Below are 23,244 nucleotides of genomic sequence, written 5' to 3' on the forward strand. Positions count from 1 at the left end.
TCATTTTATGCGGGGTAAAATCATTGGCTGAATGTTTATTGACGCCCTGAGGTCGTTTAGCCATTTGTCTTCACAAATGTCTAAAAAAGCCATGGGAGGTTCTTGGGCGAAAGTTACCGTGAAATAATCTGCAATGTCCGGTTTATTTTTAAATGCGATGGGGTGTTTATTTAAATAGTGTTTTGCCAGTGCCATCTTGTCCCCTTTGGCATCTTTAAAACAACCTGCTCGCCATGTGGAACGGTGTGAATTCCACCTCGTGCTGAAACGATTTTTTGTTTGTCCAACATATTGTTCTTTACATGTTGTGCAGGTAGCCACGTAAATTCCATAATTCTTGCAAGTAAGTTTTTGTCGTAATAGGATGGTGTGGTGGAAAGGGGTGGTAATACAGGTGGCAGAGTAAACCATTGTCTTAAAATTCTTTCGGCCCCCGCATAATGCGCATTTCCCGCAAGGCTGAGAATACCCATCAGCCTGTGTATTTCCAAGTGCAAGGGCACGGTGGTTTGTTTTTGCGTTCGGCTACTAACACCTTCAGTGCAGTCTCTCGTTGTTTCTCTTGGTACCACAGCGGCTTGTTGTAGAAAACAGTTTTTATCGTTTTAACCGCTTCGGCTTTTGTCTTGGCAGTCCCGATAGTGGACTTATTGTTGAGTTTTTGTTTTAGTTGTGGTTTTAATTTTTTATTTTTTATTGCTATTCTGTTTTAGACAGAAACTGAAGATGCCAAATAGGCGAAATTAATATTTCTGTGAAATAAACATCGTATTCTGGCGCTGATCGTCTTTTACTCCCTTTGGAGCTCTAGGAATTATATTGATTCGTAAAGACAGATCCGTCGGTCACCGACTTGCAAAGGCTGATTCCTGTAGTCAATTTTTTGACGTTTTCTCTATCGATTTGAAACATTTAACAATATTTTCTGACAACAACGTTTCACAAACATGTGAAATTTTTCCGCAAGAAAATTTTTTGTAGGTTAATCAAGAAAAAAGGTTTTAGGCAGATTATCCTGCAACGAAGTTTTAAGGTATTTTTGAACAAGATACACCCTTCGCCCCGAATGATTTCTACCATTGCTTGTTGTCGTTTGGGTGCTTACGATCATTGGGGCGTTGAATGTCAAGTAAGGTGTATGAGAAACGTTGCTTTGTACGCCATGTTTGTTTTAAATTATTAACTAAATTTCAATAAAATTCAGACTAAATTTTAGACTGAATTGCGCCACCACGACGTCTAGCGACGACTTTTACAGAATTAAAACAATAGTGGGTAATGAACTCAGGCATTTAGAAAACAATTGTTCTAAAGAAGATCACGTTTTTTTGTTTTAAAGAACAATGGTGATTTTTTCCCGAAACGAGAAACGGAAAACAAAAATGGAATCGCATTATTTGTGTTAAATTTCTCCCTCCAGCCCCTTCTTTTTTCAAAAAAGCACAAATCAACAGCAAAATATCAATTAAAGGAAACTTTCTTGCATAGTCATTTTGGGAACATGTCGTCCAACCACTCCTGACACTGTTTGTGTAACCAGAGAGAGCCTGAAAACAACAATAATTCAGTCGTTAATGAGCAGTGAGCTGCCGCTCATTATAAGCTTTACATTCAAATCTTAATCAAGCATTCCAGACCCCACAAGTACCCTTACAGAATCATCCACAAAATGACTCATTGTGATTAATGTGTCAGATAACAAAGCATTTTCGGGAATTGTCAGACGACCAATGCACGCAAAGTTTGGTACTTACGCTGAACAAATCACATTTTATGGTGCGCATGTTTCGAAGTTCTTCACAGAGTGTGTGGATAAATAAAGTCCCGCCTTCACTGTCGAGTTGCGGTTCTGTTCAATAAATTGAAATATCGGCAAGTTTAGGATGTCCATATATGGACAATCTATACATGTCCATAGAATTTTATTTATGTGTGTGTTTTGGACAAATTAAACGTTGTGCTATTTTATTATCACTAAAACAAACCTGGAGAAGTTAAGCAAAAGATAAGTTTGTTCGCAGTGTCTGGAATGATATGGTTGGTGGTTGGATTGCTCGTCCCCGCAGCTAACATTACATCTGGCGCCTAAACAAAAAGTGAACCTGACGTGCCAACTCTTTACCACGATATACTCATGGTCACGTTCATTGCTTTGTACATTTATTTACTAATGATTACGTTAACATCTACTGGAATATAAATTTAGTATGACTAATTGGCCAACGTTAATTCGCCACTAACAATCTGTTCTCCTATTATTATTTTTTTACTGACTGTTTGTTATTTAAAAGGCCATGTATAGAGATACACAATGCCTCATTGTACCTGTATTTTGAATATCTTGGGCTTTTTAAGTAGCGATGGGCACTCGATTCCATGAAATCGTTGAATAAATTCTTTAAGTTTGTACGCCTGGTTTTCGCCGTCCAAAAGTTCGTCGTGGGTTTTGCTGTACGTTTTTATCACATCAACAAACAAACTTTATGACGGAGAAACGTTCATCTACCGTAAGACTGCAACCGCTCGCACTGGCAAGTGATTGGTTTGTAGCGTTGGATGGCGCAAAAGACAACGCAAGAGGTGATGCAACCAACAGTGATTCAACTCAATTGGCTTGCAAACACAAAAGATACACGTCTCCGCTTTTGCTGTTTCGCCGACGTGATGAAATTAGTAAAATAAACATTGCCAAAGTAAAAAGTTTTATTTTCGATTGCTCATCTTTTCCGAAGCTCGGCAACCTACACATTTAAGCGTCCAACGCATATTACTGTAGAGTAACTTCTGGGATGGTGTGCGTAAGTAGTATTTCCGGTGTGGACTGATCATCTGGAATTTGCCTAATAATATCCTTAAATTTTGCGACGTCGTAAACTGGTAACAAGCTATTTATTAATTCTGTTCGCTACCTCCGATTACAGTATGTACATTGTCACCTCGCCCTTTAAACATTAGGCAAGAAGCGTGTCAAAAATGTAGTGAAAATATTAAATTTTACAATCAAGGTGTTAAGTTAAGGCCAATGCAAGTAACAACATAGCACTGTAGTATTTACTGCTGCAAAATAGATTGTGATTTTTGATCTACATTGGTCCGGTCAAAACGGTTTAACTCAAATGCAATGAAAAAATTGAAGATTTCGAACAAGCACGTACTCTAGCGTTTGCACGTACAGTAAAAATTGCAATTTAGCACTTTACCATAAGACTAGCGAGACAAAACTATGAGTTAAATTTTCGACAACGCTTATAATTTCATGCTTTGATTGATATCCAATGTCAAAATTCTTTTTCTGTGTTTAAGTTCTCTCTTCAACCACCCCTAACTTTATATTTTTACGTAGTTGACTTGTCATTGTTGGGACGTGAAGTCCAACCACTTTGGACATCCGTTGAGTAACCATAGTTAGAACCTGAATAAAACTGTGTTTGTTTGTTTTATTTTATTTGAAAATGCATACTTACAGTTTGTATGTCAATTACTTTAGATTTTGCCTTCACAAGTTCTCGGCATAAGGTATGGATGAACAGAGTACCATTATTCGAGTTCCCCGGCTCGGGTTCTATAAAAGTGATTTGTAGAAGGAATAATGTCATAATTGTCGCTCGCAAAAATTTCGAAAGAGAAAGTTGCTGCTTTTGTCATTGCATCTCATGATACCAGATAAAACATGATGTTTGTTTTTACTAACTGTTACTCATATTGACTAACCTGGAGAAGTGGAATAAAAAATCAACGTGTCGGCAGTTTCCGGAATAATGTGGTGTTCTACACAAGGAGTCGCTGCAGGCACTCTTTTCAGGGGTGCCTTGCAAAACAATAATCATTAATATTACGTTATCATGCCGCTAATGCAATTTAGGCATACCTGGATGACAAATAGTTTTGGAATTCCTTTTAACCCATTGTAAACTTTACCACGCAAGTTGTTCACAAAATCTTTGAGTTTGTATGTACCACCATGTTCATCGTAAAGTACGTCATGCGTTTTGGAGTATGTTTTAATAACACACACCAAGCAGTCAGTTTGAAAAGTTGGGTGCAGCGAACCTTAGTAGGGCAGGTATTTAAAGGGTGCATCAAACAATGTTATTGTCATTTGTTTAGTTTAATGCGGTTTTAGTGATAACAAATTGCACTTCATTGCAGTTTTACAATATGCTTATCGGCAACCACAGATTTTTTTCTGGTAAGGATCTCTTACTTTTGATATTCTCGGTCATGGCTTGCTTGTTGGTAATCTCACGGAACACAGTTTCAAAATTTAGATAAAGTCCCACCTCACGCAGAAATTGCGTATCATCGTCCATCTAAGAAAACAATTTTTGCATCTACGAACTAGCTGGAAACTACACTTGGCAGTTTCTGGCCTGCTGTCGGGTGGAAATGCCTTCAGTTTGTGAAAAAAATGATTTTAACTTATTTTAAGGATTTTATATGCACTGAAACAACATCGTTTTTAATACAATTGTTCAACTGATCTCCATCTGAAAATATCGCCGAACACAGAAAAACTGCTTTTGTGATAATCGCCAAATTGGACAAAATTGGGAATATCGAGCGACACAAGATTATCCACTTTGCAAAAGTACCTCGTTACCGAAAATCACCAATAGGCCTGGTCGATATCTTTTCTGATAGAAACTGAAATTTTGTAAAAACATGACTTTTGCAGATACAACCCAACAAATAGCGACAATCTATTCGGCCGAATACTTACACTCTTTCCGTGTACTGTGGTGTTATTGGTTTTCGCAGATGCAACGCAGCTGTTAGCTGGCTTGAAAACGTTGGCATCTGTATGTCCTTTTCTTCTGTTTTCTTTGCAGTTGAATTATTTACAAATGTCAAAATCTAAGGCCAAGATTAAGTACATTTAAACGTCTTAAGACTTGGTCATAGTGTAGATCAGTTTGTAGGTGGAAGTGTTGATGAGCCGCACCGATCCAAAATATATAAATAATTATAGCCTAAATAAATAAAAAAAAAATTAAGTATGGATCCCTAAAAAACTTACATCCACCAAATCGTGAAGGTTCAGGTCTTTTATAGCTTTGCCAAACTCGACAATGTAATCAGAACCATCTCTCACATCCACCCATGCCTTGTAATCTTGAAAATCAGTATTTATGTTTATTTTATTATTACTTTCTGTATAAAATAATTAGAGGCATCGAACCTGGACAAGTTGAATGAGCAACTATAAAGTGTGCTTCCTGTGGTACAGTTAATGTGCTACTTCGGTTTTCTGCAAACGTTGTTACAGATGTTGCCCGGTCTTCTAGGTCTCCTCTGCACACCTACAGAAAGGATTGTATTTACCAAAACAAAAATAAATATAGCAGTGAAAGTATATTAATAGCCATCGGTATTCGTCACACAAACAAATAAATTGGTTTTGTTTAAAGACCAGTACATAAATAACAATAAAATATAAATAAAATATCATCATCATAAGTAAATCCATTGAGATCTTTGAGTCTGGAACAACCAGAAAGTTGGTAAATATGAAGATCATGATAGATGCAAAATGTATGTATTCTTACATATAAAAGAAAAAACTTAGGTTTTTCAGCTAGACTTGTGCAATTTTTTGCAGTAAATTGTTCCAAAACGTAGGATAGATCAAATTGAATTCCGTTCGAAGCGTACATAGTGTCGTTGTATCCACCGTAAGTCAGAATCGCCATTGCAAAGCAGGTAGCGTCACTATGATCTTCTTTTGAATCTACAGGACAACATAGTTGTGTTTTACATGTTCTATTTTAATCATTGCAATCGACAAACATTCATTAAGTAGCCTGTAGAAGTCTTCACAATTAGTGTTGCCATGTGTTTTCACATCAAATCCTACATCTTTTACAGCATTTTCCAATGTTTTGACATCTTGAGTGAATCCTTCTAGAGATGAAAAACCTGAAACGTTCTAAAAAATATTTTTTCTTCTGAAACTAATTGTGATCCGTTTAAATTAAGGAGCAGAATTATACTTTGTTGCAGAAAATTGCAAATTTTCCCATCCTCTTCCCTTGTGCGTACACTCGTGTTTGATCCTCGCCTCCAGTTTCTTCCATATTACTTGTTTTACTTAAACTCTTCTTTTACTTACGATAAAGCAGCTTGCGTATGTGGAGGTAGCCTTTAGTTATTTTTCTGTTTAGTTTTACACCTAACTTTGAACCTGATTTGCATACAAACGGTACAATTAACCCTGTTTCACGAAATAGTTGCAAAATTTTGCAGGCTAATCAAGAAAAGAGGCTTTGGGGCAGAATATCCTGTAACAAATACAGCCAGCCGAAGCTTAAGGGATATTCAGAGCAAGATATACCCTTCAACTACGATTGTTTGTTGTACGTTTCGTTACACGCGCTGCTGACGACCATTGGGGTTTTGAATGCCAATTAACCTATTCGAGAAACGTTGCTTCGCTCGCGATTGCCCAGTGGTCTCCTCGATATAGACTTGGTCACCATTTATTTATTTGGTGAACTTAAAACGGCCTTTTTTATTTTGCTTCAGTGCCTTTGATTGATTTATGTAAGGTAGCTCGCACAAAATGAAAATTTTTTGTAGCGACATACTTATGTGTTAGGATTGCCAATGCGTTGTGGCAGAAAATGATGTAATATATATTCCGCGTCGTTTAAACTGTTCGTTGGTAAAAAGTTTTTTGTAGATACTTTTATGTGGCGGAAAAGGCAAGTATTATTCTATGGTCATTATAATTTTTGTAACATAGTACCCCACATAAAATTAGCATATATAAAAACAATCATTTTGATCTTGTATACGAATATTGATGATGATTTCTATTTGAAATTGCCTCCACCAAGAATGTACATCGCCCGACTCGCTACCAGACCAAATTTTTTATTTAACTGCTCCAATATACCTCAATTCTGGACCTCAATCCCCCATCGAATCCCCTTTTTTCGTCTGCAACCCACCACTGGTATAATGGTACAATTTTGAAAGAAACTGTTAGGTGCCTAGCAATCATTGAAGATTGGGCAGCATTTATCTTTGCCTTTTCCTAAAAGTCATGATGTGTTTCTGAGACATATGTCACTTCCTGTAAACTTTTGCTTCATCGAACTTTGTGCAGCTGCAAACTGATTGTGTTTTGTTCTCTCTTCTGTTTCTCAAACCTCTTTTTTCTCTGGGATTTTATGACTTTGTGGAACTGTGTGCAATACTTGTTTGCTTCTGGGTGTCAACGACCTCAGCGCAGTTTCGATGGGGTTTCGTTGGCTGTTCTTGTGTTTACACACTTGTTGCGACCGTAGAAAATATTGCAAAACATACTTGAATTTATATGGGTTAACCTTTTGTACGCTATCAGTCCTGCAAATTAAAACATACAAACAGACAATAGCCTACCAACAAATTACAAGAAACAACCCAGCCATTGCCCAACGCAACATAACTCAAATTGTACTACAGATTATAACGGGGTAACTTTGACTTTCATCCGTGACTTTTTACCAAGAGTTGCTTCAACTTTAAACTATTGCAACAAATTTAGGTCAATGCCAAAAACTCCACATGTTGTGGCAAACACCCAGTTTGAGAGCACGCATAAGTGCTACATGCTTGCCCTTGAGATGGCAGGATCGCCCCACTTTCGGGCCCCTTTCATGTGATCTCAGCTCACCTTGAACATGAGATAATGTAAATGCCGTAAATTTATACAATAAACGCTTTGTTAAGCCGAAGTGCTTTAGGAATCTACTGTGTATTGATACAGTTCAAACAGATAAGGTAATGCTTGTATTGTGTAACGTTTTCTCCTATTCGTTATATGACAATGTACGCAATAGGTAGCGCTTAGCTTCTATTGTTAGTCGCAGAGTTCGTCCGTGAACCTTAGAGTGCTTATTGTCGTTTTTATTGTCGACTGATATGTCCCGAAAAACCCGGCTTTCTTCTATCTTCTTCAGTAAATAACATTCTCAATCGTCCCTTTAAAATATGTTTGTTCCTTCGAGCCTTGTGAATCCTAATAGTTATGTGTTACACGGTTAACATTGCATCGAGTCTCGTGGTGAAGAATTAGTATCAAACAACCAAGAACCACACATCAAACAAAGGCAGCTCCAAGCGACGAAAACAATTTACACTGTACACACAAAGGTTGACATGCGTCAACACCATTAACTTTATAACCTATAAACTTGTTACACAATGACGAGGTTGGGTGTGCGAATATGTAACTTATTGTTACGAGCAATCAACCCCTTTCCTATTTTCTTCCTGTACCCACTGCACTTGCTTGGTGAAGTTATTTAAGGGTGTGAGTAATAAATTTTTTTTATTTTCGTGAATAATCATTTTTCACAGAAGTTGATTGCCAAGCAAAGATCATTTGTACAAAATTGCTTCAAAATCATCTCCAGACATTTATTCGAATTAAACTTTAATGTTCTCTCAAATGAATATGCTAATTAATGACGATTTTCTTGCACAGCTGGCTGGTCACCGTTGGAACATGTAGTCCAACCACTTCTGACATTGTTTGTGTCACCAGAGAGAATGCCTAAAAATAAGAATTACTTAATTATTGTAGGATGTTGAACCCACAGAAACTACTTACGCTGAGCAAATCGCATCTTGTGCTCCGCATGTTTCGAAGTTCGTCACACAGTGTGTGAATAAATAAAGTCCCGCCTTCACTGTTGGGTTGTGGTTCTGTTGAATGAACAATGTCAGAAAAATAACATTGCACATAAACTAAGTTGCACATCTTGTTCTACAAAATTTTCAAGTCACAATCAAATTATTAGATCTAGCAAGGTGTGAACGTTGTGCCAACATGTTCGGTGCCTGGATTACTATCCCCGGCAGGTACCATGACATATGGCGCCTTAACAAAAGGCGAAAGTTAACTCGCATCGGACAACACGTCTGTTTCAACATGTTTGATTCACTGCTGGTTTTATGGTATTTGAAATGCCATATATGGAGACACAATGCATCATCGTACCTGAATTATGAATATCTTGGGCTTTTTGAGTAGCGATTGGCACTCGATTCCATGAAAGCGTTGAACAAATTCTTTAAGTTTGTACGCCTGGTTGTCGCCGTCCAAAAGTTCGTCGTGGGTTTTACTGTACGTTTTTATAACACAAACGAAGCAATCGTGGTCCTGATGATTTGCCTTGACATCTGAAAATGCAGAAAAGCATTATTATTAAGGAAGAATTTTTTTAATGTTTGTCAGGAAGCTATTTGATGCATGTAATCATGCAAAATATGAATCAGCTGTTAGTTTTTGTAAAAGAAAGTTACTTACATTCTGTTGCAATATCCTTGACTGTTCCATAGTGTAGGACCTAAAAAAAGTTTTGTGTGTGATGCAAAAACAATTATTCTGAAATAATGAGAGGTGCTTTTATTATAAAGTCATTTGTTGCAAATGCAAACTTTACCATGGTGCATTCATTTAGGTTTGTTGTTAATGATTTCTATTCAAAAATGTCAAGATTTACCATTTTTCCGAGAGTGTTTCGGTGCTTGGTTCCCGCAAATGAAATGCAGCTGTAAGTTGACTTGAGAAGGTAGGCATTTGCAGAAAATCTGAATCGTATTCTTCAGCACTTATTTCTGCTGTCGTCCCACTCACCCAAGTCAATATCTGTTTAATTCGACACCACGCTAAATTTTTACACAATTTCTGTGTGATGCGAAAACTTGTGTTTATTTGTTTTAAATCTGTTTACCAATTCATGCACAACAAGACGGTCACATTGAACAGGGTATGTGTATTGTTGTTAGCGTACGTAACAGGTCAGGGAAGTGTGTTAGTCGCGTATAGCCTAATAATAAGTTTATGTGACCTTACGTCATGTATGTCGTGGAAGTCGTTGTTTCGAATTGCCTCGCAAAACTTGTTGACGTAAAAGGATCCAATACTCGGCCCGACAAACGACTTGTGGTCTAAACAAATCAATTGCTTTGATTTGTTGATCCAAAACTTCAAACAGATCATACCTGGACAGGTAGAATGAGCGACCAAGAAGTCCGCTTCTTTTGGTATTGTTAGCACTTTGGTTTTTCTCTCTTCCAGAGGTAGAGTCGAAAAAGTTTTGGGAGCGCCTCTGCTGTACTGTTCCCCTCTGCATGTCTAATAAATAAAATATCTTTTCATTTCGACGTCAGAACAACACATATTCCACCGCTTTTTTGAAAGTGCCAAAGAAACAACAAAATTACTTACGTTTAGAAGAAAAAATTTAGGTTTTCCTTTCAGACTTTTGCAGGAGTTAACCGTAAACTTTTCCAACGCAAATGAAAGATTGTACTGCACACCATCAGATGCATATATGTCATCTTCATAATCGCCATGAGTAAAAATTGCCAGTGCAAAACATGAAGAATCGCTGTGATCTACTTCTGTGGCATCTACAGAACATAGCAAAACTTATCAAATTCCTAGAACCTAAGTATGAAAATACTGTAGACCGAATTTTAATACAACATTGACACCACTATATAGTATCTTTTGATTGACACTGGGGTCATACTACTGAATTTCATGACATCATCTGCCGTGTTGACACTTACGTACTTTGTCTTGATGAAGGTCGATTGCATGAAGACCGTAACGCCGACCAGGAAGATTATTTTTGCCAGAAAAGCTTAAAAATTGGCTATTTTAAATCATTTGCATTTGCTTACAATAATCAAACTGGGCCAGCACATCCGCACATTTTATATTCGGGTGTGTTATCGCTTCGAATCCGAGGTCTTTTACTTCTTTGGAAAGTGCATCTGCATCATCTTTCGTCCCTAGGAGAGGGTCCTTACCTTCCACATTCTACAACATGTAATGTTTTAGCCAAACGTTATTTCGATTATTGACAAACATGATGAAATTCATGTATCTGCATCAATAAAATAGAGTAAATGGCCTTTCTTGCAAACAAGCATACCACAATTACGTGTTCAAAATGTCTTAAGTTTTGATATGCATACGACGTTAAGTATATACGATATTTAATAACAGCTTAAAATATCTACGACGTGTTGAAGAATTGCTTAATTTTGTACTCTAATGTAAAGTTTGGTCCCAACCGTGTTGTAAATTATCACAAACTTTCCCATTTTCTCCATCTTTTTGTAAACCTTTGATTTCGCTGTTTCCAAGGGTTTCCCATCAACTGTTTGCATTGTTGTATCTTTGCTTTGAGCAACGATTAAAAAACACCAACTGCTTTGTAACAAATCGTTTCTAAATTGCAAATGAACTTGAAATCAACATTGAAAATTCGTTACATAATAATTGACAAAAAAAGTTTTAATTTATTTGGTAACAATATAAGTTGCCACAACAACGAAACATTCACAACGCGTCAATGCAAAAAAGGTTTGTGCCGTGAGAAAATGAGCATTACGTTTATGTGACGTGACAGCCTGAAGCTCAGTCGGCAACACCGTTACGCATGACTGGGTTTGAATAGTGGGACGGCGTAATATTTAAGCCGGCAGTCCAATTGGTTAACGTTCACGGACTGTAATCCTAGAGCTTGCGCACAACGACGACGTTAAATATGGATTTGATGTAGAAGTTTTTCCATATTTGGGGAATAGTTGAACTTATATCTGTTGCTTCGATATCATGTTTTTTTTTAAATCTTTGACCAGAAAAATCGCTGAAGTACCTTCGCAACATGTGGGCTTTCAATCGTTGATCGAATAATATGTTTCGTAATTCCGGATGTGTTTCTCTCGAAATTGACATTTGCGGTCAGACCAAACACTTCAACATTTCCTATTTTTACCCATCTCAACGCTTAGGAATTTGTTGTGGCCAAAAGGTTGCATTTTCTCAAAGGAAGTCAAGCCCTAAAAACCAAGTGCCAGTCCCAATCCGGCAACGATAAGAGTTAAATTTCCATATAAATCACAAACACCCATTGTCCGTAATGTGTTGTGTAATCTGGACATGCGTTGTCTTACTTGAAAAACTTAAACGGCCTTTTTTATTTTGCTTCAATGCCTTTGATTGATTTCTGTAAGGTAGCTCGCACAAAATGAAAATTTTTTGTAGCCACATACTTATGTGTTAGGATTGCCAATGCGTTGTGGCAGAAAATGATGTAATCTAACTTTGTGCAGCTGCAAACTAATTGTGTTTTGTTCTCTCTTCTGTTTCTCAAACCTCTTTTTTCTCTGGGATTTTATGACTTCGTGGAACTGTGTGCAAAACATGTTTGCTTTTTGGTGTCAACGACCTCAGCGCAGTTTCGATGGGGTTTCGTTGGCTGTTCTTGTGTTTACACACTTGTTGCGACCGTAGAAAATATTGCAAAACATACTTGAATTTATATGGGTTAACCTTTTGTACGCTATCAGTCCTGCAAAAATAAAATATACAAACATACAATAGCCTACCAACAAATTACAAGAAACAACCCAGCCATTGCCCAACGCAACATAACTCAAATTGTACTACAGATTATAACGGGGTAACTTTGACTTTCATCCGTGACTTTTTACCAGTAGTTGCTTCAACTTTAAACTATTGCAACAAATTTAGGTCAATCCCAAAAACTCTACATGTTGTGGCAAACACCCAGTTTGAGAGCACGCATGAGTGCTACATGCTTACCCTTGAGATGGCAGGATCGCACCACTGCGGGCCCCTTTCATTTTTGTGATCTCAGCTCACCTTGAACATGAGATAATGTAAATGCCGTAAATTTATACAATAAACGCTTTGTTAAGCCGAAGTGCTTTAGGAATCTACTGTGTATTGATACAGTGCAAACAGATAGGGTAACGTTAGGTGCCCAGGAATCATCAACCATGTCACCCTGCATGAGACACAAGCTGTTTTTTCTTTGCGTCAGCTTAGTATGCTTGTATTGTGTAACGTTTTCTCCTGTTCGTTATATGACAATGTAGGCAATAGGTAGAGCTTAGCTTCTATTGTTAGTCGCAGAGTTCGTCCGTGCACCTTAGAGTGATTATTGTCGTTTTTGAGGACTGATATGTCCCGAAAAACCCGGCTTTCTTCTATCTTCTTTAGTAAATAACATTCTCAATCGTCCCTTTAAAATATGTTTGTTCCTTCGAGCCTTGTGAATCCTAATAGTTATGTGTTACACGGTTAACATTGCATCGAGTCTCGTGGTGAAGAATTAGTATAAAACAACCAAGAACCACACATCAAACAAAGGCAGCTCTAAGCGACGAAAATGATGTACACTGTACACATAAAGGTTCACATACACTCGTTACACAATGACGAGGTTGGGTGTGCGAATATGTAACTTATTGATACCAGCAATCAACCCCTTTCATATTTTCTTCCTGTACCCACTGCACTTGCTTGGTGAAGTTATTCAAGGGTGTGAGTAATAAATTTTTTTTATTTTCGTGTATAATCATTTTTCACAGAAGTTGATTGCCAAGCGAAGACCATTTGTACAAAATTGCTTCAAAATCATCTCCGGACATTTATTCGAATTAAACTTTAATGTTCTCTCAAATGAATATGCTAATTAATGGCGATTTTCTTGCGCAGCTGGCTGGTCACCGTTGGAACATGTAGTCCAACCACTTCTGACATTGTTTGTGTAACCAGAGAGAATGCCTAAAAACAAGAATTACTTAATTATTGTAGGATGTTGAACCCACAGAAACTACGTACGCTGAGCAAATCACATTTTGTGCTGCGCATGTTTCGGAGTTCGTCACACAATGTGTGAATAAATAAAGTCCCGCCTTCACTGTTGGGTTGTGGTTCTGTTAAATGAACAATGTCAGAAAAATAATATTGCACATTAACTAAGTTGCACATCTTTGTGTTGTGCCATTTTACTCTTAATTAAACGAACCTGGAGAAGTTGAGTAAAAGATCAGCGTGTCCGCAGTGTCTGGAATAACATGTTCGGTGCCTGGATTACTATCCCCGGCAGGTACCATGACATATGGCGCCTTAACAAAAGGCGAAAGTTAACCCGCATCGGACAACACGTCTGTTTCAACATGTTTGATTCACTGCTGGTTTTATGGTATTTGAAATGCCATATATGGAGACACAATGCACCACCGTACCTGAATTATGAATATCTTGGGCTTTTTAAGTAGCGATTGGCACTCGATTCCATGAAAGCGTTGAACAAATTCTTTAAGTTTGTACGCCTGGTTGTCGCCGTCCAAAAGTTCGTCGTGGGTTTTACTGTACGTTTTTATCACACAAATGAAGCAATCGTGGTCCTGGTGATTTGCCTTGATATCTGAAAATGCAGAAATGCATTAGTATTATGGGGTAATTTTTTTAATGTTTGTCAGAAAGCTATTTGATGCATGTAACCATGCAAAATATGAATAAGCTGTTAGTTTTTGTGAAAGAAAGTTACTTACATTCTGTTGCAATATCCTGTAAGTCTTGCTTGCTTTTCTTGGAAAAGAACTCGACGTCAAAATTTAGATCTCCTGCAACTGCTTCCAGCTTTTCCACGTCATTATCCCTCTAAAATTTCATAAATGTTTTGTCGTATATGTGTATTTTTGGTTACCGTATCCATGGTAATGGTTATATTTGTTATTAACAAAAACAAAAATACCTCATTGCTGAAAACGTAAAACAACCCACGCTTTGCCTGTTCCATAGTGTAGGACCTGAAAAAATTAGGGTATGGTGCAAAAACAATTACTCTGATTAAGAGACGTGCTTTTATTATAAAGCTATTTGTTACAAATGCAAACTTTACCATGGTGCATTCATTTAGGTTTGTTGTTGATGATTTCTGTTCAAATATGTCAAGATTTACCATTTTTCCGAAAGTGTTTCGGTGCTTGGCTCCCGCAAATGAAATTCAGCTGTAAGTTGACTTGAGAAGGTCGGCATTTGCAGAAAACATGAATCGTATTTTTCAGCACTTATTTCTGCCGTCGTCCCACTCACCCAAGTCAATATCTTTTAAATTCGACAACACTTTAAATTTGTTACACAATTTCTGTGTAATGCGAAAACTTATTTGTGTTTATTTGTTTGAAATATGTTTAACAATTCATGCACAACAAGACGGTCACATTGAACAGGATATGTGCATTGTTGTTAGCGTACAACAGCCCAGGGAAGTGTGTTAGTCGCGTATAGCCTAACAATAAGTTTATGTGACCTTACGTCATGTATGTCGTTGTTTCGAATTGCCTCGCAAAACTTGTTGACGTAAAAGGATCCAATACTCGGCCCGACAAACGACTTGTGCTCTAAACAAATCAATTGCTTTGGTTTGTTGCACCGAAAGTTCAAACAGACCATACCTGGACAGGTAGAATGAGCGACCAAGAAGTCCGCTTCTTTTGGTATTGTTAGCACTTTGGTTTTTTTCTCCTCCAGAGGTAGGGTAGTGAAAGTTTTGGGAGCGCCTCTGCCGTACTGTTTCCCTCTACACATCTGACAAAATAAAATATCTTTTCATTTCGATGTGAAAGCAACACGTATTACAAGAAACAACAAAATCACTCACGTTTAAAAGAAAAAATTTCGGTTTTCCATTCAGTTTTTTGCAGGATTTTACCGTAAACTTTTCTAACACTTGTGATAGATTGTACTTCACGCCATCAGATGCATATATTTCATCTTCATAATCGCCATGAGAAAAAATTGCCAGTGCAAAACATGAAGAATCGCTGTGGTCTACTTCTGTGGCATCTACAGAACATAACAAAACTTATCAAATTCCTAGAACCTAAGTATGAAGATACTGTAGATCGAATTTTAATACAACATTAACACCACTGTGTAACATCATTTGATTGACACTGGGGTCATACTACTGAATCATCTGCCGTGTTGACACTTACGCACTTTGTCTTGATGAAGGTCGATTGCATGAAGACCGTAACGCCGACCAGGAAGATTATTTTTGCCAGAAAAGCTTAACAATTGGCTATATTAAATCATCTGCATTTGCTTACAATAATCAAACTGGGCCAGCACATCCGCACATTTCATATTCGGGTGAGTAATAACTTCGAATCCGAGGTCTTTTACTTCTTTGGAAAGTGCATCTGCATCACCTTTCGTCCCTAGGAGAGGGTCCTTACCTTCCACATTCTACAACATGTAATGTTTTAGCCAAACGTTATTTCGATTATTGACAACATGATGAAATTAACATATCTGCATGCATAAAATAGACTGTTGCAAACAAGCGTACCACAATTACGTGTTTAAAATGTCTTAATATATATACGACGTAAATACGATATTTAATAACAGCTTAAAATATCTACGACGTGTTGAAGATTTGCTTAATTTTGTACTCTAATGTAAAGTTTTGGTCCCAACCGTGTTGTAAAATATAACAAACTTTCCCATTTTCTCCATCTTCTTGTAAACCTTCGATTTCGCTGTTTCCAAGGGTTCCCCATCAACTGTTTGCATTATTGTATCTTTGCTTTGAGCAATGATTAAAAAACACCAACTGCTTTGTAACAAACCGTTTTCTAAAATGCAAATGAACTTGAAATCGATTTTCCAAAATCGTTACGCAGTAATTGACAAAAAATGATTTAATTTATTTGGTAGCAGTATAAGTTGCCACAACAACGAAACATTTGCACCGCGTCAATGCAAAAAAGGTTTGTGCCGTGAGGAAATGAGCATTACGTTTATGTGACGTGACAGAGTTTCAGTTCCTTCGTGTGCTTTTCCGCGCACTCATTTTAGGGCTTACTCCAGGTCGTTACAGTTTAACTATCTCCTCTCCTTATTGACACAAAACCACATTCGAAAGGCCCTGCAAAAGCGGGTACTTCAAACCTGGGTAAGTTTAACATCGGTCTGTATAGCCAGCGACTGTACTGATCGCTTTTTGAAGGCATCGTAAGCGTTGCCTTTCTGATCCGACATCTTTATGGTTCATACAGCGCATCAAAGCTGTCGAAAACTCGCTAAACATAGATCCGCTTCTGCGCTCAAACCGTCGTGGGTGAATGTGATTCCTGCCTGAAGCTCAGCCGCCAACACCGTTACGCATGACTGGGTTTGAATAGTGGGATGGCGTCATATTTAAGCCGGCAGTCCTAGAGCTTGCGCACAACGACGGCGTTAAATATGGATTTGATGTAAAAGTTTTTCCATGTTTGGGGAATAGTTGAACTTATATCTGTTGCTTCGATATCATGTTTTTTTTAAATCTTGTTATTTAACAAACATTTTTTGACCAGAAAAATCGCTATAGTGCATTGGCAAACATGTGGGCTTACCATCTGGTAATCGTTGATCGAATAATATGTTTCGTAATTCCGGATGTGTTTCTCTCGAAATGACATTTGCGGTCAGACCAAACACTTCAACATTTCCTATTTTTATCCATCTCAACGCTTAGGAATTTGTTGTGGCCAAAAGGTTGCATTTTCTCAAAGGAAGTCAAGCCCTAAAAACCAAGTGCCAGTCCCAATCCGGCAACGATAAGAGTTAAATTTCCATATAAATCACAAAAACCCATTGTCCGTAACGTGTTATGTCATCTGGACATGCGTTGCCCTACTTGAAAAACACAACAGAGGCATATTAAAAAATTTGTGTGATTTTCAACAAAATATATCGTCTTGTCAGCTTACCGTTTGTACTGTAATGTAGTTGAATAGTTTCAGTATTCTATTTGAATAAGAATACTAAGGATGCCGTATAGGCGAAATATATATATAAAAAACAATATCTTGGTTGGATGATTTAGCAGCAATCTCGGCCAGTCCCAGGATTCACTTTTTACTGTTATCTAATAATCGTACTTAGTCTTGTTCTATCATTTGTAGCGGACATATGTCTTTAAAGGCCTTTTGAAAACGTTACCCATAGCCTCTATCTTATCTCAAAGTTCAACCATAGTGTGTTGGATGTTATAAGCTATAATTAATATGCTGAGTCCTGTCAAGGGCGGAAATACCTGCATGCAAATATAAGAAATTGCTTTTCCAAGACGCCTGTAAATATTTCTATTGTGGCTTGGATCTTGTTTGAGGCCAGACAAAAACACTTGGCTTTTTGCCTGTTCAGCGGAAATTTTTTATTTTTTTAAATTGACCAATGCTTACTTGTATTTAGACGACGTTTTTTAACGCTTTACTTAATTCGCAGTTTCACGTGTCCAAATTTTTGCCTTATATTTCTCTGTATTACAACATCACCATAATTAACACTTGGAAAAATATTGAAATGGGATTTAAATCGCACTAATTGCTATAATCATGTCGCTTTAAACATGTCCCGACGATATTAAAAAACCCTTTTGTAGCGAAACCGATACTGTGAAAGTGTGTCGTAAATTGGCGAAAATACTCCGCGACGATACATCTGCAAAACTCCCAGTCTGTTGGTACTTGTGACTTTTGAACTTTAATTCCACAGTTACGTGGCCAACTGTCCCCAAATATACTGTGTTAACAAAAGGCCTCAGTATGCGGTAAGCGGTTATTTGATGGTAATTTTGCCGCCCAATTACCGGTAGCCTTGTTCTGTGCGCCCAAAAGAAACTCATTATCGCGTTCAGACCAGGTAAGGAGAAAGTAACTTGTTACTTGGAAACATCCAACTTCATTTGCATGTTGAGGGCTAGGAGCCGTAATTCGTCTACTTTGCCCCAATATAAATGTCCGGGAACAGACAGGCTGGGTCAAACAATGGCTACCTCAGCACTGATTCAACATTAAGAATTAGCAGGATTCTGTTGGGTTCGCATGAAATTTTGTGTGTTTTCTTACTGTGCTCTAACACTATGAGAGCGTCTTTATGCTGTTACTGCGACTTCACCAAAACGTGTGCAAGTGTTTTGATTATGCTGAGGTTTAAAGTCGGGTTTCTGCACAATTGACGAAAGCGAAGCTACCTTACATATTGACACACTTTTTTGTATGTTCTAGGATACTTTAACGTTTAGCAATGGATACAGGAGGAATTTTGTTGATCTTTGTTGTCTCATTGTACGTGAGTGAGGTGACAGTCGAAGCAACGTGCGATGTAAAACAGGTAACTTGTCCGGCTGTATGGAATTCCTACAATGTGATTGGTGCAAATAAAGAACCCTCTCATGTGCATTGAACACATAGGATGCTCAAATTCTTCAGAAATCGTGTCTTTTTTTTACCTGTATTGTGTCTAATTTATAATCGAACCTATACTTTTGTCAAAAATTGCCACGAAATAAGAGTTTTTGTTTGAAAATTGGTGTCTTGCAAGAATATTCTTTCTTCAAACAGACTGGCCTCCACAGCCATTACGCCGTGCGTCAATATCACGTAAATCTTCGAAACTACACAAGTCACGTGATGTCAATGCCGGGACTGAACCGGCCAAACTTCGAAATCGGCAATGCTGCTTTTTCCGCTTATGGCATCACTGAAATATTCAACGCTCTGTACAGAGAGTCAACCGGGAGTTTGAGGTAAAATATAAACAAAATACAAAATATGTACAAATGATTTCTGATTCTGATATTTTTTTGCATTGCTTTTGATGTTTACAGTGGCGACTCTAACAAAACTTGGTCAATATTCTGATATGGGATTTTATGTAGCAACACGTTTTTTGCAGACGCCAGTTAGAAAGTCACCATTTTCTCCGCTTCCTTTCTTTTAACTTCTTCCGCCGAATTTGTGGAATCATCAGAGAAAATGTTTTGGGAAGTTTCTGTTTAAATCGTAACCGTGCACCGGATTCCAACGTAATTTCCTTCACCGAGCTTTATCTTCGTCGTTTAAACCAACCTGAGTGGGAAACAAGCGAAGAGATTTTAAATTGGGAAGTTATCACATCTGGACGTAGAACTACCGAGGTACTGAGATATTTACATCATAATTATCGGTTTCATTGCGGTGAATCAAACGTTCGTATGAAAAACGTGACATTTACTCGAAATTTAGGTCGAAAACTATTGCGTACTGTGTAACAACAATCACGCTGCAAATCAACTTTTGTATCAGACCTTTTATGCTTTAAAATATCCTTAAACCATGTGTTTTTTTCAGTAGCTGTTATTTTCGAGACTCACATTAAAACTGTGATAATAAAGATTCACGTGATACGGTGCGCGATCGACAGTCTGTCAAAGACCTTCTGGTTCGGACTGATTTTCAAATTGGTTCAATATATTCTGCAAACACAGTGTGCGATAATAAAGGATTACAATTGTAAATAAATCTCTGTAGGATGGTTTTGCATCGCCCATGGATCGTATGTTGAGTCAGAGGTCAATCATGGGTGTCAACGACCTCCTACGTCATTTCACCGACGGAGAGGAGGAAAGTTTAGTGGCAATCAATGTGGTAAACTTCAGGGGTTTGTGGAAGTTTTCGGCAACGGAAAGTGAGGAGAGGATTAAGTTCCGGTTAAGCGCCAAGAAAACAAACAAACACTTCCAGATGGTGAGGAATTTGCCTGGAATATTTTTGTTTGGGCGTTTCTGTTGAACTTTATAATAATATTAATTCCATTATAATAATTGTAAAATTGTAAATAAACGATCAATAATAACTGTTGCGTTTATTGCCTTTACTAAATCAAAAATGACTAACGCAGAAAATTTTAAAAAATGTCACAAGAAAATTGTTCCTGTGACTTTGTGATCTTAATAGCAATCTATATTTTATTCATAACCTATCGTTTCTCCCATTTCGTTGTGCGCAAGCCGCATCACCTCACGTTTCCGATGCGTAAACCTCCAATATCTTGCGAAATTGTGAGAGTCGCCCGAGGCGTTTGTCAGAATTTTTCACCGCAACTAGTTTCTTTCATCCTTAGCTCGACGGAGTCGCATCGACGGGAGTTTTTCGCTACTTACTCTGTGAAGAAAACGGCGTGTACACGTGTCACAGAAGGGGAATGCCCAACATTTATGAAATCAGGCTCACGTAAGTGTGTCGGACGAGGCAGCTTTATTCTTAACAACGATTCTGTACGTGACGCAAATTGAGTGATCCTAATGGATTTCCGCTTCCTGTTAACTTCACTTTTTTGCAACTTTTGGTTTAGCATTTTATTTGAATCTCGTTTTTAGTAGAAATTTAAATGTATGCGAATTGGGTCAAAGTACCCATGTGCTTTGTATAGGACGTTTTTGTGTATTGCTGCTTTCCTATGGCCTATGCACCAATCTAAACAAAACACAAACATTTATTCATAAATATATAGTGCTTCATCGGGACAGGATTTCCGAATGATGATTTACCAAACCACGCAAAACCTGACCATTGAAAGCATACAAGACCAGTTTCGAAAGGAAGGAACGAAGAAATGGAAACTGGGAAAGTCGAGTTTTCTGCTTCAACCGGCGCAGTTAATTCTACCAAAGATTAATGTGAGTTTAGGAACAAAATGACACAACAAGGTCCAATAACCTGATGTTTGGCGAAAAATGTCCTTGTTAACGTACAGTCCGAGATTTTATGGTGATTTCAAATTAACTGGTCGTTCGTTGCTTCTCCATATAAACAAAAGAAGATGCTTAATGGCGAAATATGTAAATTAAAAGAAACCCAACTGATTCTAACGAAGGAAATTCACTTTTAAATCAAATCTATTTCTTTTGCACGCAAAGTTATTCTGCACATTAACAATAAACGTGATACAGAAAATGGCATGGGTTCCGACGAACCCATAAGAGTTATCGAGTTAGACGACCATTTCCATTAATGTAAACTAAATAGTCGTAATGTGTAATAGAAACATGATTGAATTTTTTATGTTTTCTTACAGATAACCACGTGTTACGACTTGATTAACCACATGGTTAAAAAAGATACGGATACTCATTTTATGAGAGAATATCTGGACATTTACGGATCTTCTGATGTCATACCTGTGACGTACAAGGCAACGAAATGTGAGTATATCCAAGCACCTATGGCAAATGCAAAGCTCTTCTTTTGTTTCATTCCGTAAAATCTTTTATTTTTGTTGTAGTACTTGCACTGACTCAGTTTAGCATCACCGATAGGGGAATATCCCCGGGGAATTCCCCGCCAGTCAACAGACGCCCTTCACCGCCTCCAGTGTCCGAGGGCGATCAGGTTCGCTTGAAAGTCGATTCGCCGTTCATGTTTGCCATCGAACACGAAGCTACAGGAACGCTTGTGCTGGCTGGCAGAGTCCTTGGAAACTCGTGAGTCGGTCTCTAGCGCCTCAGACATGCTTTTAAATTGGATACATTTTGCACGACCACTCATCCAAACTTTGGCTGGTTTGTATTTTACGCGCCTGCTGCAATTTTCTTTTCTGTCAATTTGTCAGTCAAGTGCACTATCTCTATCTTTTTTTGCACCGTTGCTCCATATTGGTTTCATTTTACACACCTGATTAATACCCAATACAGTAACATGATGTTTTGTTTTTAATTGGATTATAGACACGAATAGGTCAAAATTAAAGACCTGTAAGACATACTGAAGACATGAAAAGGTTAAAAGTTTCATTGAACAGGTTCAATCCACACAATTATTGCAAACATGCGCAAAGAAGTGTAATAAAAATGTGTGGGAAGTAACAGGTCTCGTAGCAAAATAGGCACACAGCAGGTCTTGTTATGTGTCACAATTGACGAACATTGAAAGCCACATAAATAAATCGGCTTTACAAGATTACATTAGGGATGTGCCGAACCAAATTCAAATTTTCCTAATAGTAGACATATATAAATATTCCATCGAATCCGAATTTAATCACTAAACACATACGTTGAACGTGTATCCAACATTCACATGTTTAAAACAACAGTGCTTGGTATCGTGCATTGTCGTTGGTGCGCGAAAGTGGAATTACAAACACTAGCAAATAAAACAGAAATATGTTGAACTCGTTGGTGCCTCAACCTAACTAAGGCCTTTAACAAACATGGTTTCGTGCACACAAGAAATTGTTAATCATTGACCTGGAGAGTAAATATTGACAAGAAATATTCCTTTCGAACGGTTAAAGCTAGCAGAGAAATCACGCTTTGCGAACAGTTTGAAAATTGTTTTTACCCCAAACTGAAGTTAAAGTCTCACTATTTAGAAGAAGATTTGGACAAAACGGTCAAGGATTTGTCAATCAATTTCAAACAGTCAATATTTCTTGAGTATTTTGACCGTTTCATGTCAAGAAGGAATTTGTAATTTCGTTTAAAACACTTAAGTGCATCAGAACACGTGTTACAGCTTTCCATTTTATCCAACCACTTCTTCACAGTAGCTTTGTCCCTTCTATGCCGCCAACTTCTCATCAGGATCGAGATAGCCGAAATACCA

General features: G+C 37.7%; 4 protein-coding genes across 5 annotated transcripts; 1 reads left to right on the forward strand and 3 right to left on the reverse strand.

The window, feature by feature from the left end:
• On the reverse strand, window positions 1-11,172 carry LOC145908888 (uncharacterized). The gene is made up of 10 exons (XM_082996208.1): window positions 11,077-11,172; window positions 10,681-10,819; window positions 10,220-10,404; window positions 9,994-10,126; window positions 9,845-9,939; window positions 9,296-9,335; window positions 8,987-9,168; window positions 1,986-2,085; window positions 1,755-1,849; window positions 1-477 (listed from the first exon to the last, which is right to left on the reverse strand). The coding sequence occupies exons 1-10, from the start codon at window positions 11,170-11,172 to the stop codon at window positions 1-3; spliced, it is 1,542 nt and encodes a 513-aa protein (XP_082852334.1).
• LOC145908983 (uncharacterized) lies at window positions 2,975-6,169 on the reverse strand. Its single transcript, XM_082996299.1, has 12 exons — window positions 5,991-6,169; window positions 5,788-5,926; window positions 5,547-5,728; window positions 5,180-5,300; window positions 5,018-5,112; window positions 4,721-4,854; window positions 4,593-4,644; window positions 4,205-4,310; window positions 3,869-4,050; window positions 3,712-3,808; window positions 3,465-3,562; window positions 2,975-3,412 (listed from the first exon to the last, which is right to left on the reverse strand). Exons 1-12 carry the CDS (start codon window positions 6,072-6,074, stop codon window positions 3,299-3,301), a joined length of 1,404 nt encoding a protein of 467 aa, XP_082852425.1. The 5' UTR covers window positions 6,075-6,169; the 3' UTR covers window positions 2,975-3,298.
• A 2,257-nt stretch (window positions 11,173-13,429) lies between the features above and the next one.
• On the reverse strand, window positions 13,430-16,463 carry LOC145908696 (uncharacterized). Of its 2 annotated transcripts, none has more exons than XM_082996020.1 (12): window positions 16,310-16,463; window positions 15,937-16,075; window positions 15,486-15,670; window positions 15,280-15,412; window positions 15,140-15,225; window positions 14,784-14,929; window positions 14,577-14,631; window positions 14,374-14,482; window positions 14,065-14,246; window positions 13,845-13,944; window positions 13,658-13,752; window positions 13,430-13,600 (listed from the first exon to the last, which is right to left on the reverse strand). In XM_082996020.1, the coding sequence occupies exons 1-12, from the start codon at window positions 16,403-16,405 to the stop codon at window positions 13,505-13,507; spliced, it is 1,422 nt and encodes a 473-aa protein (XP_082852146.1). In that variant the 5' UTR covers window positions 16,406-16,463; the 3' UTR covers window positions 13,430-13,504. The 2 variants fall into 2 exon arrangements, 1 of the variants encoding a protein (XP_082852146.1); XR_014403031.1 differs by having other exon boundaries at window positions 13,582-13,600; window positions 13,845-13,985.
• A 2,441-nt stretch (window positions 16,464-18,904) lies between these two features.
• Window positions 18,905-22,125, forward strand: LOC145908889 (uncharacterized). The gene is made up of 8 exons (XM_082996209.1): window positions 18,905-18,991; window positions 19,222-19,406; window positions 19,556-19,796; window positions 20,170-20,385; window positions 20,762-20,871; window positions 21,152-21,317; window positions 21,716-21,842; window positions 21,923-22,125. Exons 1-8 carry the CDS (start codon window positions 18,905-18,907, stop codon window positions 22,123-22,125), a joined length of 1,335 nt encoding a protein of 444 aa, XP_082852335.1.
• Window positions 22,126-23,244: the final 1,119 nt, after the last annotated feature.

The sequence above is a fragment of the Ascidia mentula genome, chromosome 7 (assembly GCF_947561715.1).
Source record: "Ascidia mentula chromosome 7, kaAscMent1.1, whole genome shotgun sequence".
Lineage (NCBI taxonomy): Eukaryota > Metazoa > Chordata > Ascidiacea > Phlebobranchia > Ascidiidae > Ascidia > Ascidia mentula.